The sequence below is a fragment of the Cnephaeus nilssonii genome (assembly GCF_951640355.1).
Source record: "Cnephaeus nilssonii genome assembly, chromosome: 11".
NCBI lineage: Eukaryota > Metazoa > Chordata > Mammalia > Chiroptera > Vespertilionidae > Cnephaeus > Cnephaeus nilssonii.
Genome location: NC_137082.1, coordinates 64,627,949 through 64,644,752, shown reverse-complemented (window position 1 = coordinate 64,644,752; position 16,804 = coordinate 64,627,949). Strand labels below are relative to the sequence as shown.

The following is a 16,804-nucleotide window of genomic DNA, read 5'->3' as shown; positions in this document are numbered from 1 at the left end:
TCTCAGCCTGCAGTGGTCTCACAGCCTGCAGTGGTCTATTAGAGAGCAGGTGCCGTGGTCTCTCAGCCTGCAGTGGTCTCTCAGCCTGCAGTAGTCTATTAGAGAGCTGGTGCAGTGGTCTCCCTGCCTGCAGTGGTCTCACAGCCTGCAGTGGTCTCACAGCCTGCAGTGGTCTATTAGAGAGCAGGTGCCGTGGTCTCACAGCCTGCAGTGGTCTATTAGAGAGCTGGTGCCGTGGTCTCACAGCCTGCAGTGGTCTCACAGCCTGCAGTGGTCTCTCAGCCTGCAGTGGTCTATTAGAGAGCTGGTGCAGTGGTCTCACAGCCTGCAGTGGTCTCACAGCCTGCAGTGGTCTATTAGAGAGCTGGTGCTGTGGTCTCTCAGCCTGCAGTGGTCTCACAGCCTGCAGTGGTCTATTAGAAGCTGGTGCCGTGGTCTCACAGCCTGTAGTGGTCTATTAGAAGCTGGTGCTGTGGTCTCTCAGCCTGCAGTGGTCTCACAGCCTGCAGTGGTCTATTAGAGAGCTGGTGCAGTGGTCTCTCAGCCTGCAGTGGTCTATTAGAGAGCTGGTGCCGTGGTCTCTCAGCCTGCAGTGGCCTATTAGAGAGCAGGTGCTGTGGTCTCCTGTTTGGCTTCAGAGACCAAAGTCCTGGAGGGAAGTGGGATGAGCAGTGGGATTTGTGCATTTGCCACCCCAGCCCCTTACAGAGGGGCACAGAGGTAGGATGTCAGGGGCCGCTCATTCAGGTCAGGAGGGCCTGAGCAAGGGCCCCCAGAGGTGAAGACACCCCCTCATCCCTGAGCCTCAGCCTCTGTGTCTGTGCGTTGACAGTAACAGCCCCTCCCCTGCTGCCTTCAGGGAAGTCAGGAACTGAATGTGAGGTGCACCAGCAGGTGGCTCTCAACAGCGGGCCCAGGAGGTTTCTCACTCCCCCAGCTTCTTTGGGGCAATTTGGCCCCAAGAATATAAAGGTTAAAAAAAATGATCGTTGACATTTGTAGTATTATAGTGCCTGGAGTTAGGCACTCCTTGAGCATTTTAGCATATATAACAAATTAATAGTAATTTACATACATTTGCTTATTTAAGCATCACAACAACCCCCTGAGATGACCCTTAGCCTCCCCGCTTTTTATGGGGGGGAGGCTTTGTCCCTGGAAGACCCCCATACTAGCCCATTGCCTTTGGAAACACAAAGACCTTCCCAGGGCCGACACCCCACAGATTTGGCCCCTGAGCCTGAGGCCTGGTGGTGGGTGGGGCATAGCCTTACCTAGACAGGAAAGTTGCCTGGGTCACCACTTAAGTCCCTCTTCCTCCAGAAGGTCAGTTGCTAGCTGGTCAAGGGCAGGACACCACCCCCAGCAGTGGAGTGGTTATCAGAGTCACAGCTGGACCCTGGAGCACCAGGCTCTCCTTGGTTGAGGTGCTGCCAGAGCTCAGCACGTGGGCAGCTAAGGTGGCACCACAACCAGAGAAGGAGCAGTTTTTCTGAGGAGGCAGGAAGTGGGTATGCCCTGCAGCCCTCTGAGTATGATGCCCTGCTGGGCAGTCCTCAGACTCTGCACTCCCTGATGGCTCAGTGTAAACCGTGACACATGCAGAAAGGGGTCCAGGCCTGGCTGAGGGGCTGAAGCCCTGCCAGGAGAAGGTGCTAGAAAGGTACCTGAGGTTAGCAAGCCCTGTTCTTGGCTCCCAGCTGGAGCACGAGGGAAGCTGACTGGTTGGTGGTGCCACGATGATGAGGCATGAACATGGCTTCCCCGAGGGGTCTTCCTGCCACGGCTTCCCCTCCCTGCCTGCTCCCTAGGCTCCTGGGAAAGGAGGGCAGAGCCCCTCTTCCCAATCCCTTCTGACCCAATCTTCTTTCCTGCCTCCTTAGATGACCCCACTCACAGCCTTGAAGTTTGCAGAGCTGTCCTTGAAGGCTGGCATTCCCAAGGGCGTGATCAACATCATCCCAGGATCTGGTAAGGGTGTGAATGGGGCCGTGGGCATCTGGGGGATCCAGGGCTCCAGGCAGCTGGACATACACTTGGTCAGAACAAGGTCTGCTGCATTATGTGCCCTGGCAGGTGAGCAACCCATTGCAGAGCCAGTGGGAAGGGGGAGGGGTGACCCTGGAGCCTAATTGAAAAGGGGATCTGAGGGGTGAATAGGAATTAGCCACATGTGGGGACAGGGGCAGGGCTTGTGGTAAAGTGGAAGGCCATGGGATAAGGGGCAAGCTAGGTTCCAAGCATTCCAAACAGGTGGGGCAGTGAATGCCTGGGTCTGCACACCTGGGCCCTCCACACCCAGTCTCTCGATCCCTGGGGCCCTCCTGGCCAGGCTGCATCCCCAAGGAAGGCCTTTTGGAGTCTGTGATGCTGGGGCACCACCGACCCCACAGCCAGGCCAGGCAATCCTTGGGTCTCTGCTGGAGACCCTGTAAAAGCTGGAAGTCTGGGTGCCTGCACCCTTGGGTGTGCACCTAGACTGTATGAGTTTGCTTGGGCTTAAACAATAGGCCTTTAGCTCTGGCTTAGTAACTCAGTTGGTTAGAGAGCCTCGTCCTGATACACCAAGGTTGTAAGTTTGATCTTGTCAGGGCACATGCAAGAATCAATCAATGAATGTATGGATGTATAAGTGGAACAACAACTCAATGTCTGTCTGTCTCTCTCTCTCTCTCTCTCTCTCTCTCTCTCTCTCTCTCTCTTTCTCAAAATCAATAAACTTAAACATTTTAAAATACACAGACATATGTTTCTCATAGTTCCGGAGGCTAAAAGTCTAAGATCAAAGTGTGAGAAGGGTTGGTTCCTTCTGAGGCTTCTCCCTGTATCTTCTCGGGACCTTTCCGCTGCGTGTGTCTGTCTAATCTGCTCTTATACGGACACCAGTCAGATTGAGTTAGGCATCATAACCCTGATTGGATAGGTTGATGACTTCATTTTACCTTGATTACGTCTTTAAAAAGCCTGTCTCCAAATACAGTCACATCTGAAAAAATGGGGGTCAGAGCTTCAACATGTATGTCCAACGGTAGGCAAAGGTAATGGCCATCATAGTGGTGTCTTCAGACCCAAAGATGAAGCAGGCCACTCCATAGATGTAACAGAATTTATTGGAGGGTAATTTACTTATGGGAAGATTGGGTCAGAGTGGAAGAGATGACCAGCAACTCTGCACAGACCCCTGTTATGGTACATTTTTAATAGTAAATCCCGAGCACTAAAACTGACAGGCTAAAGGGACAAAGAATGCAATAGCACCTGGGCCATCCCTCCTGGTGGTCTTGTGATAGATGATTGTGTATAATAGATGCTATTACCACTTTGGTATTTCTCTCGGTTGTCACGCCATTCACGGCTGTTACTAACAAAGATATGTATGGCTACCTTTAAGGAACACAGATAATCGTCTAGAAAGCTTTGGTGTACTTGCTAAAGACAGTGAGGTTGGTCAAAGGTCACAGCATGAAGCTTAACAATGAAATGAAATCCAGGACACAGAGATGGAGTTGGTTTTGTTCACATCTACATTTATACAATATGGATTTTGAGGAGATACAATTATGCCCTTAACAGGGAGCAAGACCCAGAAAACCTCAGGAACCGACAGTGCTAAGCACACAGGACATGGCCCAGAGTTCTGGCCTCGGGGTGGACATGTGAGGGTAAAGGGGCTCATGCCTCTCACCCCCAGCACCTCGGAGACCACCCTGACTCCCTCCCCTGCCCTGCCTACTCCCATCCGCAGGCTCAGTGGCTGGCCAGAGACTCTTAGACCATCCTGATGTGCGAAAAATTGGGTTCACAGGCTCCACAGAGGTGGGAAAGCACATCATGAAAAGGTAGGTGGTTTGGGTGTGTGGGAGAGGCCACCATGCGGTGCTGGTCCTGGCGCCTGGAACTGGACAGTGCTGTGCGTGAGCTCGATCCTGCTCCTCAGCCTCCATGTGTGTGCAGTTCCCACAGGCCAGGTTAACGCAGGCTCTGATTGCTAGTGTGTGGCATGCTCTTGGTATGGCCAGTGGTAGCTGCTCTGTGGTGCTCACTTGGATGGAGGGATGCTGGAGCTCAGGTGGCTGCTGAGCGCCTGGGATAGAGCTGCTCTGAATTGGAATGTGATGAGGAGTGTAAAAGATATTGGGTTTTCAAAACTTAGCACACAAAGTAAAGCATCTCATTAATAATTGTTATATTAATAATTTTATATTATCACTAGAGGCCCAGTGAACGACATTCATGCACTGAGGGGGGTGTCCCTCAGCCCAGCCTGTGCCCTTTTGCAGTCCAGGAGCCCTCAGGGATGTCTGACTGATGGCTTAGGCCCGTGGGGAGCAGGCCTAAGCCGTCAGTCGGACATCCTCTGCCGGGAGGCAGGCCACTGCACTCGCCAGCCATCTGCCTGGCTTGTGGCTGAGTGGCGTTCCCCCTGTGGGAGTGCACTGATCACAAGGAGGCAGCTCCTGCATTGAGCATCTGCCCCCTGGTGGTCAGTGCATGTCATAGTGACTGGTCATTCTGACGTTCGGTCAATTTGCATATTACTCTTTTATTATATAGGACTGGTTGAAATGATAAGATTTTTTATTAATTGTGTTAAATTAAAAGTATTAATTAATTTCACCAGTTTTGCTTTAGTTTTTTTTTTTGGTGTATTTTTTTTTAAATGTGGCTACTAAAAAAAGTGTCATTACATATGTGGCTAAGATTCTGTTCTATGGCAATAGATGGCAGTGATCTAGGATGTTCTGTAATCTTTTATTCCATGGTCTTTGGCTGTAAACTGACTGGGTTGTGTTTCAAGCTCTGTCGCTAATTCACGATTGGCCCCAGGCCAACCCCTGACCCTTTCAGGCCTCAGTTTCCTCACCAGTTCACTGAAGGCAGTTTACAGGCCTGGTAATTCCGGTCTGCAAAGCGGAAGAGCTTGGAGTGGTACATAGGGCAGATCCCAGGGCGGAGTGCATAACCCTGGCTGCCCCACCCACTGAAGCTGAATTTCTGGGGTGGGTTTTGGGTATCTGCCCTTTGAGTGATGGGTGCAAATAGAGAGGAGCTTTGGGTTCTTCTGAGCCGATCGACCTTCAGGATTTCCAAGGACACATGACCACTCATTTCCACTCATTTCACATGACCACTGTTCCAAGAGTCACATGTGAAAGGAGTCCAGCTGCATCATGACAGTTCTGCAGGGAGAAAGGCTTCTCTTGTGTTAAAACAATGTCTCCTTGTTGTAGCTCCTAATGCAGAGCAATGCTGTCTTTCCCTGGGCCTTTTCTGAAGCCTTTGACCCCACAACTCCACGGGCCTCTCTGTGCCCCTCAGTCCTGCACAGGCCCTCTCTGAGCCAGCCCGGGCCGCGACCCCCTTCTCCAGGGGGCACCATGCTTGTACCGATCACAATGCTCTCGTGTAACATCCACTTTTGGGTCAGAAGCCACAGCCAGTTGGCTGGTGGATCATGTCTTTAGGGTCAGTAGAGACTGATGTCACAGCCTGTGATGCACCAGGCAGGGCTGGCTGTTCTGATTCATTTCGAGTGCAGCAGAGCAAGCCTCGGCATTGAAGAGAAGGAAGGTGGAGAGAGCGAGGGACTGAAGGATGGACAGACAGACAGATGACAAAGCAGGGCGGTAACTGCCAGTAGTCATAGCGGTTCATTTACCTCTTCTGACTCAGAAGCTGGCCAGTCTCTTCTGTGGTGTGTAGGTGGCAGTCACATCTACATGCGTGTGTGAACGTGTAGAGGGAGGACTCAGGAAATGTCCGCTCTGAGGACTCCAGGGAAGAAGGGTTTGGTGAGCAGCATCCTGTGGCTCTGCGGCTGCTGTCTTCCCGGGATCCTCTCCAAGGCCCTGTGGATGGTGCCTGCAACAGGGGAGTCCTCCTGCAGTCAGTCCTGAGCGAGGAGCCCTCTGCCCTGTATGATGCCTCGTGTTCCCCAGTCCACTGAGGGTCTCTTTGAGGACAGTATCAGTAGGTCCGTTTGTGCCCACTGAGGCAACAGGCACAGGACCCCCAGCTACTCCCTGTTTGCGCCCATCGTTAAAAGCCCTACAGAACTACGGCTGCCTCGGGGAGGAATGAGTCTGTCTGATTTATTAGTTTGACATTATGGAACACCTGGTTGCATGCTCAGACAAATGCCTGCCCACCCCGGCGGGCCTTAGGCTCAGGTGGATGGGGTCAGACAAATGCACTGTGGTGCAGGGGAGCTTGGATCTTACATGGGGCTGTCAGGGCAGGCACCCTAACAAGACAGCTTGGGAATAGAGGCCTGCAGGGAGTGAGACGTGAGCTTCAGGGACATAACTCTGAAGAAGGAGTGACCAGAAGGGGGAGCAGTGAGAGCAAGGCCTGATGTGGGTGTGGGCTTGGGTGCTGGAAGAGGAGGAAGCACAGTGGAAAGCCAGTGAGTCAGGGCCGGCAGGAAGGAGCAGTTGGCCGGGGTGGGGTGGGGAAGGTGCTGGGCCTGGTCTCACACGGGGCTCCCTCTAACCCTCTGCTTGCTCTTTCAAGTTAAAGCATGCTTTGGAGCTGCCCTTGACCCCCTTCTTTCTCGAGCCCTGCGTCCCCATCTACATGGACCCAACCCCACTAACACTGTTTCTTTCAGCTCTGCCCTGAGCAACTTGAAGAAGGTGTCCCTGGAGCTCGGTGGGAAGTCACCCCTCATCATCTTTGCTGACTGTGACCTCAGCAAGGCTGTGCAGATGGTGAGGGCGGGCCGGTGGGGTGAGGGAGCGAATGGGGAGCCATGTGGGGAGGCTTTCTCTGATCCTACAGTCAAACTTACACATTTAACCTAAACTATGGTGTCACCACAGCATAGACTGTGGCCAGAAGGGGTCTTGGGGACAAGGAATGATGCGTACCCTCTAAAACCAATTTCCCAACAAGTGTCATAGCTGTAAGAATAACTGGGATCAGCTTCCTGGATTGGGAAACATGCTGAAACCAGCGTGGCAACCTTTCCTCCCCTAGAAAAGCAAAGCAGAACCCTGGACCTGGCACAGTCCTGCTGACAGCGATCTACCCCCAACCTTGCCCAGCTCTGCCACAGACTCACTGGGCAGTCCTGGGAAAATTGCTTAACCTTCCTAGGCCTCTGTGGCCTCACGTGTACAATGGGAGGATAGGAGACCTACCTCCTATGGCTGTGACAAGGATTAAACAAGCGATTATGTCTAAACGTCTTAGAATGGTGGCCGCACGTGGCAGGGGCCGTGCATCAGTTCTTGTTACATATCTGGGTGCCTGTTCAGCCAGGCACCCAGATATGCCCCACCCCATCTCAGTCCTATTGTACCGTGGAGGGTGATGTGACACCCAGCACGGACACGGAAGGGAGCCCAGCCTCACCAGATGGGGAAACCAAGGGAGGCCAGCCCCTCAGCTCAAGATCTTGGCCCACGGTCTGGGGCAGTGCAGTCCCAGCTTTCAGGAGAGCCGAGCAGCCAGCCTCTCGCTCCTCCCCTGGTTCCCCACATGGAGCTCTCCAGGTCCCCAAAGCAGGCTCCCTTGGGCCTGTGTGCACATTTATTCTGGATTCCTGCCAGGAATTCTCTCAGGCTGGGCTGGCAACCCATCCCTTCCAAGCCGGGATGGCTGCCTGCCTTTGCCCACCCTCTGCGGCCCGTTCCAGGCTAACACACTTGCCAGGCTCAACTCCAAGGGTGTGGGCTCTGTCTCTCCTTGAATCACCCCAGGGAGCCCATCCAGTGTGTAGGGTCCTCAGGCTCACTCCACTTCGCTTCCTCTTCTTCTCCACTCTCTGCAACATGGACACAAGCCTTGTCCCCAGGGCAGGTCACCCTTTGCCTCTCCTCTCATGGTGACTGAGGAACGGGTACAGTGCATGTGCCCAGCACTGGCTGGGCCTGGCCACCGTAGGAGGCCAGGACACTTGCATTCCTCCCCTTTCCTGTATGAAGGGGGTACCGGTGCCCAGTGGGAGTGGGGAGCTGGCACCTCTGGGAGCAGCTGTAATCCAGCATTCTTGTCTATGTGCCAAAGGGGATGAGCTCCGTCTTCTTCAACAAAGGCGAGAACTGCATTGCAGCGGGCCGGCTCTTCGTAGAGGACTCAATACACGACCAGTTTGTGCAGAAGGTGGTAAGTTCTGCCCCTGGGTCTCAGCGGTGCTGGTGCACCGGGGCAGTCACCTGGCTGCAGGCGCTGGGCCAGGTGGAATTGGGCCCCAGGGGAGCTGTATCAAGCCTTCACCGGATTTTATTATTTTAGAAACCCAGCAGCTGAAATTGTCATGAACACAAAGGGTTTATCTTAGGCCAGGTCCCCAGCAGTGGATCCTGAGGCAGGAATCCATGTGTCCTACCAGAGGTGAGCTCTCACACGAAGCCTGGAAGATGCCAGGGTCCAGGAGGGAACGGGGACTGAGGACGTGGTCTCAGGTGACGTCCAGCCTTGGCCTGACCCACAGACAGGAGATTTGGAGCACAAGTGACACCACTCAGGTGTGCCCCTGGAGTTGAGGAGCCAGGCTTCTGTCTCCTGTCAACAGTTGTTGACTGTGGCCTGTCCACCGGCTGGAGGAGGCAGCCCCTGTCAGCTCCGGGATCTGCCAGCAGCCACCTCCCACGGCCGCTGCGGAGGGGGTGCCCAAGGCAAAGGGTATGGGTGGGGCTGACAGCATCTCCTCCATGCTTACAACACAGATGCAGAGAGGAAAAGCACTCTTTCCCCGGCAATTCTGTTGGAAAAGGCTGTGGGGAGGGGTGCGGCCTGGTGGTTCCGGGTCTCTGGTCCACCCGGATCCATTCAGGCATAGCAGGGCGTGGGGAGCTCTGGTTCGCTGCTTCAGCCAAGAGCCCCTCTCCCCTTCGTGTCATGGAGAGCAAGATCGAATCCCAGTGGATACGAAAGGGGATGCTGGGGGCACAGCCTCTATGCGCAGGTCTAAGCAAACTGTTTAGGAAGCGAGGAAAGAGGAGAGAATAGGCTGGGGAGAGGGTGGGACTGCTGTTAGGAAGGCGTTCCTGGAGAAGATCTTGAATACTTGGGTGAAAATGGGAAAGGCAGTGAAGAAAGGGGCAGATTTTGTAAAAGGGAGTGTAACAGCTTTTGCCACGTAGCAAACTACTCCCAGCCTAGTAGCTGGAGATGACAGCTGCTCACGCAGCCCACGCTCCTGTGGGTTGGCAGAGTGGACACCAGCCCAGGTCCGCCTGAGCTTGTCACACAGCTGCGGTGAGTTGCCAGGTCAGCTGGAGCACTTGGTGACTCTGTTGGGTGGCTCATCCTTGTCCCCGCGGTCCTCTATTCTGCAGTTTGTGCTCGGGCACGTGCAGGGCCCATGGCAGGACTCCCGAGAGGGAGAGTGGAGCTCCCTCAGCTCCACTGGGGGAGGGCAGGGCTCGGATTCCCAAACGCAGAGAGTGAGTTGCACATCCAGGAGACGCCGCAAGGTTGCTCTTGCTGTCCTGGGGAGACAGGGGAGCAGTTGGGTGGCCAGGTAGGAGCAAGCGAGGCCTTCTCCTGACTTGGGGGACTCCTCAGGACAGTCAGAGGAGCTAAGGGGCCCTGGCCGGAGGGCAGGGGTTGGGGATTGAATGCCTCCTGCATCTTATTAGGTTGGGCTGCGGGTATGGAGCCTGCACAGGAGTACAGGGGCCCTGGCCACAGAGGAGGAGGCCAGTTGGGTCTTACCTCGAAGAGGCTGCAGTTAGGGCAGAGATGTCCTTGTTTGGTCTTAGGAAACCCAGGAAGGAGCTGGGAAGCAGGTGACAAAAACGGGAGGTGCTGACTCCAGCCTAGAGCCCTGAATATCCGGTGCTGCCCCTTCACCCCCACATGATGGCTAGGTTCACCTGCATTCCTTTTCCTATCACAGCATCCCACACCCCGATCTTTTCTGTCTCTCCCCACCCCAGCCCCAGAATCGGCAAATGCATCTGGTACACCCCTTGAGGAGACCCAGGCCATCTCTAGGTAGCAAAGCCCAGACCTACTTGTATGTTGGCTGAGGTAACAGGGAAGGCTTCCTGGAGACGGGGGCCTTCAAGTTCGATTCTGAAGCAGCAGAAGTGGGGGTGAGGGGGGTGGACTCAAGGCCCAGGCTTCTCCGTTCTACTCAGCGCCTGTCCCACCTGTCACAGGGCATTGCGTATACTGGACTCCCAGGATAAGCCTTCCTTCAGCTTCTTAGTCCGTGAAGCTGGGTGCAGGACCAGTGTAGAGACTGTGCTGCCCACAGCCCCGGCCTCCCTCTCTCACAGGCACACCTGCCTCTCTTTTCCATTCACCCATATCCCTGCACAACTGTGTTTCCCAGTCCATCCGACACTGGGCTCAGGTGTCCTTGCACGTAGCATACATTTGAATTTCATCCTGAAAGGCAGGCTGGGAACAAGACTATGGGATGTCCTGACTGCCAGAAACTGGCGTGTGGACTTTCTTCAGGGGCCAATGGTTGGTCCCTGAAAATGCAAACATGGGAAGGGGGTCAGGTAATGAGCAAAGTCAGAAACTGCAGCAGCTGAGTGAGACCTGACTGGGAGGACTTTCCGCAGGTAGAAGAGGTGAAGAAGATGAAGATTGGCAACCCTCTAGACCGGGACACCAACCACGGGCCGCAGAACCACCAAGCCCACCTTCGGAAGCTGATAGAGTACTGCCAGCGCGGCGTGAAGGAAGGGGCCACTCTGGTCTGCGGTGGGAAACAAGTCCCTCGGCCAGGTCAGTCAGAGCACTGCTGGCCCGCTTGGGCAAACAGGCAGCAGGCAGCATCGCCTGTGGTTTCTTGCTCAGCTCTAACAGGAGGTACGGGAAGGCCCGGTACCTGCACAAACAGACTCCCAGGTCGCAGGCCCCATCCAGTCTCTTGGATGGGGTGGACTTGGCTAGCCGGACACCTGCCAAACCAAGTGTGGGACTGGCAAGGTGAAGGCTGGTTTAATCTATCTTGTAGTGGACTCTGTCTTACCACTAACGTCACTGCACCCTTGACATTCTTTCCTCCCGTGGGCTCCAGGGCCCTGGAGTGCATGGCTTTCCTGCCTTTGGCCATTACTTCTTGGCAGTTGCTCTTTGCTGGAAACTCCCTCTTAGATGTAGGTAGATCCCAGGTCTGTCCCGAGTTTGAAGCACTTCTCATGTTAGACGCTTTCCCTAGAGGATCTCACCCTCAGCAATGGCTCGGATGCTCCCAAATATCTGTCTGCAGGCTCCTCCTCACTCAGGACTCCTGACCACCTGGACACCTCCACCTGCATGTCCCCCAGGCCCTTCAAACTCAAGGGTACCAAATCCATCACATCATCACAGTGGCCCCAGATCCAACCTGACCCCAGACACACACACACCGGTATCTCTAGAATCTTCCATTTGATTAAGTCAGCAGAGCCAGGGGGGCCGGAGCCACAGGTATGGGCTGTTGGCGCTGCTTCCCCTTAGACTGCCTGCTCCAGGGGCACAGGAGCCGCGAGTCCCCTCTATACCACTCGGTCCTTCGTGTCAGCACCGAGCCTACACCACGCCTGAGTTAAGGAAAGAATGAATTCATGACCCCTGACTTTTCTCAACCTCCTACTTTTAATTAATTAATTAAATGCTCTGAAGTTTAGACATCTGTCTTGCTTCTCCTGTATCCCTGCCATCATGAGGTCGACCCTCTGCATCTTGCTCAGCTCTTGATTGGGCCGTCACCGTGGCTTCCTCTGAGATCTCTTGAACCCGCTAATCCTTTGCTTGTGCGGCTGCCAGCGGTCTGGTTGTGCCGGCCCCGTGTTGGAACTCTTCCACAGTGACCCCGTCCCCCGCAGAGCAAACTCCAACTTCTCAATTTCCCACCAAGAGGATCTCTAATTTGCTTGCCCTTGACCCATGCTCTGGCCATGTTTAACGCTCCCTTTGAACACGTCTCACCTTTTCTCGCTCTCTGTGCATTTGCCGCTTCTCTGCTTAGCGAACACCTCCCTGGTTTCCCCACCTGGTGAACGCTTTTTCCAGCTTAAATGGCAGCCAGGCCCAGGCCTGGTTAGGGGCAGAGCTACGGGACAGGGGCTGCCTCCTAGTGGCCAAACCCAACTGGAATTTGGAGGATGAGGGAGGTCCCAAGAGCAGTGCAGAGAAAGGAGCAAGAAGGGATGGGAGAGGGACAGCAGCTGGCCAGCCCAGAGCTCCCAGCACCTGGTGGGCAAATACAGGCCACACCACAGGAGTCAAGATGTATTCATACATAACTCACAGTTTTAAAATGGTAATTAATGTTAAAATATATTTATAAATATATAAAATATGGAATATTTTATTAATTAAATGACTTTTAAAGTTAATTTTTTTTTAAAAAACAGAGACAGAAAATGTGAAGTCTGTTGATTTTTCCTAAGTCAGAATTAAATCTCAGTCTAGCAGGGTCTCAGCGGGGAAACAGTCAGAGAACGCATTTTTGCCATCGGAAATGGTTTTGTCCAGGCAGCCAGGGCCTGCAGGGTGGCAGCCTGGGTGGGAATACGTGGTGGATCCATGCTGACAGGAGAGCAGGAGGCTGTATCCTGGCCAAGAGCACTTACCCTGCACCTGGGAGTCAGGCCCACATTGAGGTGCCAGGAAGGAGAAGGGAGGCAGTGCTGGGAGGTCTTGCTCATCAAGACCAGTGGTCAACCCCCCTCCCCCACCATTTCACAGTGACCAATGGAGAGCCATCTGGGAGGCTGCACCAGCCAAGAACATCTGTATATATTTTCAGATTGAATACCACCAGAAAAAAACCTAAGTCTTTGTCATAGTCTGGAGCTTCTGTGCTGGCCTTGGACAGACTTGGACCTCAATGTCAGCTTTATCATAGACCAACTCTAAACCTCATTTGCCTCAGCAGCATTTAGTTGAAAGGGTGGTGAGGCTGAAGTGAGCTCACATGTGTGGGACAGGAAAGCCATGCACAGAATGTGGCACCCACCATACAGGTATCACACATGGCATTGCTGGAGTGGGATGTGCGTGTGGCTGGCGGGACCCAGCCTGGAGGGAGGAGGCTGCTGGGGGAGGGCTTCCCCATGCCATGGGCCTCTGTCTCCCCCACAGGTTTCTTTTTCGAGCCAACCATTTTCACAGACGTGGAGGACCACATGTTCATAGCCAAGGAGGAGTCCTTCGGGCCTGTCATGGTCATCTCCCGGTTTGCCGATGGGTAGGGAATCCTGCTTTTGTCTCTCAAGAGCCTGTTTTTGCCACGTGTTATGGGTCCTCCACATGAGCTTGTGGGAACTCAGGAGGGGAACTCAGACAGGTGGGGGGCTATGGATGAAGCCCGGCTGCCTGCCGAGGTCGCGTCAACCACTGAGGTGAGGAGAGCCCCAGGGCACTGGCAGGGCTTTGGGTCCCCAAGTGAGCATTCTCTGAGCCTTTGGGTGTCTCTCGTGGTATGCTTGGTCTGTGCCCTAATCATCTACTGCTGTGTAATGAACCACCCCAAGACAGTGGCTTGGAATAGCGACAGTTATTTATTTCACTCATGAATCTGCAATCTGGTTAGGAATTGATGGAGCTAACTGCTCTGCTCTGTCCCAGGTCCGGGACTCGGTGGTAATACCTGGAATGGTTGTCTTTGAGCGGGTCCAGCCTCCCTGAAGGCTCTCTCCCGCATGGCAGCCTCAGGGCCTCCCACACTGAAACTGGGTGGATGTTTCAAGGCTTCCCAAGACCCATTGATCAGCCTCAGAAACCCCAGAACCTAACTTTCACCAGGTTCTATTGGCCCAGCAACTCACCAAGACCAGCCTGGGTTGAAAGGGAGAGGGATTGGACTCCGTGGCCGTATTTGAACTACCACACGTTCTTTTATGGACTGTTATTTTTCAGAGAAGAGCCTCTGAATAGATTACAAAATGACATCTCCTCCTAATGCACTATACTTTCAAAAAATTATCATCCCATTCTGATTGTATTAGAATAAGATGCTTTTCTGCCATCTACGGAACAAATATTGTGCTAAATCTTCAAGGGACACCTGGACATGGCTCCCTGGGGGACACCCAACTCATGTGCCTTTCCCTGTGCGGTGGGGACCTCACCAGCCTCCTCTGGGCCCCTATTCCCCAGCCTTAACATAGGAAGTCTCCAGAACAGTGACCTCTCGAAGGGTCCTTGTGGCCGACTGTGTACAAATCCAACTCTGTTCTTCCTCTTCTCTTTAACTTGGTCCTCTTCTCTCTGCTGCCCTGTCTCCTCCACCTTTCTCCTCAGAAGGTCCTGAGTGGTGGGAAGCTTGGTGGGGGCCAGGTTCCCTTTGGGGGAGAGGATGCAGGTCTCCCTGAATCCCATATCCAACGCTATCCTCCAACCCTCCTTCACCAAGGTCTTCCTGGGTTTTCCCTGCAGCGACGTGGACACTGTGCTGTCTCGGGCCAACGCCACAGAATTTGGCCTGGCCTCTGGCGTCTTCACCAGGGACATCAGCAAGGCCCTGTACATCAGTGACAAGCTGGAGGCAGGCACTGTGTTCATCAACACATACAACAAGACCGACGTGGCCGCTCCCTTCGGAGGCTTCAAGCAGTCTGGATTTGGCAAAGACTTGGGTAACCTAACCCTCCACATCTGTTTTAAGCCACTTGGTGCCAGGCCCTGTCCCTGGGGGCAAGGGTGTAACATTGAAAGATGGTTGTTGATGCTCACTTCTTACTGGGAAGGGACAGTGATAATTGAGGCAGTAAATAAGATCCTTCTAGGAAGTGAGGGATGCTGGAAAGCAGACCAGTCAGAGTAATCTGGGCAAGGAGACTGGGAGGGCAACTTTAGCCACCTGGCTTCTTGCAGTTGGGGCAAGAGGAGCCTGCACAGGAGTGAAGGAAACCAAGGAAGGAGCTGGGAAGCGGGTGACAAAAACGGGAGGTGCTGACTCTAGCCGAGGGCAACTTTAGCCACCATGGAGGGAAAGGCAGGACCTGTCTGAGACCCCAGTGGTGGGAGGAGCCATAACCATGTGAGGATGTGTGTTCCTGGAAGAGGGGAGGCAGGTCCTGAGGGCATCAGCTTTGGTCTCGGAGCTGCCGAGAGAGGCTGGTGTGGGCCCAGGGCGGGTACATCAGGAAGAGAGCAGGCCCAAGGGGTAGGCAGGGGGCAGATCGAGGGATCCAGAGGCCACAGACAGGCCTCAGGCTTCATCCTCAGAAAGAGGAGAAGCTACAGGGCCAAGTGTGCCCACTGGTACAGTGTGAGTCCCTCGTGTAGAGACAAGGCCATTCTAGGTGGCAAGCAGAATGCAAGCCGGGCCTGACCTGCCAGGAAAGTGGAGTTCTGCTCCAGCACCCCCTCTCCCTGGGCTACTGTGTGATCTAGGGTGCGGCCCGCTCCCCCATCCTGCCACTCCGGAAGCCAGCAGCTGGGGACTAGCTGCAGTTGGGGACCATAGCTCTGATGCCAAGCTTGGCAGGGAGCAAAGGTATGAGAGAGCAGCACACTGTCTCTGAGAAGCCTCCATCCCTTCTGGCCTCCCCTGCCCAGCTCAAGGTCTCCAGGGAGGTTCAGGCGGAGGCTGAAACCAAAGGAGAGTTACAACTTTATTTGTCCTTCCCTCCATCTCTCAAACCCCGAGGAAAGCTCCAAGGGCTCTCATGAAAGGATCCCAGCAATACCCCCCAAGCCTGACTGTCTACAAACACTCTGCATGCAGAACCGGGGTGCACACGCACACACACACGCATGCACATGCAAGCTGATCACTTCTGCCCCCTCTGTCCTCGCCTCCCCCGGGCTACCTTCCTGGTGTCCTCCACAGAAATCCACGAGGACCATCATCCTCCACGGAGGCCACGGGTCCCCAGGATAGGATCTCTGTCACTTATAAGTCTGCCTCCTGCGCCCCTAGACCTTCCTCCCACTGTCCCTGTGTCCTGTGCCCACAAACCAGGCCTTCCACATAGCCCACCTGGGATGGGCCAGCGACCTCAGTGGGCCCCAGCTGGTGGTGAGAACAGCGTGGGCAGCAGCATCAGGGAAGCTTGGCTTCTGGAGCGAGCCTCAGCAGGCGGGGGAGTTGTCAGGCAGCCACAGGCCTCTCATGCCGGTTGTGGGGCTGAAACAACCCAGCCACATAGCACTGCCAAGTTCCAGGGGTCCCGGGGACCCTGTGAGGCACCCCTTCTCCCAGTCCCAATTTGATCTGGAATTGGCTGGGGGGCATCAGTGGAGAGGCTGCACCCCTGGGTAATAGGAAGGCACCACGAGGGCCTCTGGGCTGCCCTGGAGCTGATAAGGCTGGTCCTCCCCCCACCTCCCCCGCCCCCCCCCCCCCCCCCCCCCCCCCCCCCCCGCTTAAGTGCAGGTGGCTGGAGCTGGGGAAGTCTCCGGAACAGTGACCTCAGATTGGTTCTGTACTCTGATGCCTGTTGGAATCCACACACCCCTCACTTACTGATGATGACCCCCCCCCGGGTCTCGGTTTCTTGCCTGACCCTGAGGCTGAGCCAGAGGCTGAGCCAGACCCCACTGCTGGCTGCAGGCTCTGTGAGATAATATGCGTACAGGAGGTACTCTGATGATGATGGTTCCAATGGCACGTGCTGTTTTGCAGGAGAGGCGGCCCTGAATGAGTACCTGAGGATCAAGACGGTTACCTTCGAGTACTGAAGAAAGGTCTCGTGAGAAGAAAGCCTCCATCTCACCTTCCACAGCCGGACCTGCCTCCCCTGGCAGCCCGATTGTCCTTCTAGCCCCCTCCTGGGTACCCAGCACCTCCCCCTGGACTGGCCGGTGGAAGCCTGCTGCCTGCAACCCCTGTCCCTGTCCGGGACCCCGTCCCCCCAACCCCAGTCCAATCAGAGCAACATGTGGCTACTGAGAAAGTGGC

At 54.7% G+C, this 16,804-nt stretch overlaps 1 protein-coding gene across 1 annotated transcript in view; it reads left to right on the top strand.

Annotated features, from left to right (window-relative positions):
- Nucleotides 1-16,804, top strand: part of ALDH1L1 (aldehyde dehydrogenase 1 family member L1) — a 40,938-nt gene extending 24,134 nt beyond the window's left edge. The window contains exons 15-22 of the mRNA XM_079785322.1: nt 1,884-1,971; nt 3,746-3,839; nt 6,611-6,710; nt 8,011-8,109; nt 10,527-10,692; nt 13,039-13,144; nt 14,335-14,534; nt 16,529-16,804. Coding sequence (XP_079641448.1) covers nt 1,884-1,971; nt 3,746-3,839; nt 6,611-6,710; nt 8,011-8,109; nt 10,527-10,692; nt 13,039-13,144; nt 14,335-14,534; nt 16,529-16,584 — 909 coding nt within the window. The 3' untranslated portion in view covers nt 16,585-16,804. The remainder of the gene's footprint in view (nt 1-1,883; nt 1,972-3,745; nt 3,840-6,610; nt 6,711-8,010; nt 8,110-10,526; nt 10,693-13,038; nt 13,145-14,334; nt 14,535-16,528) is intronic.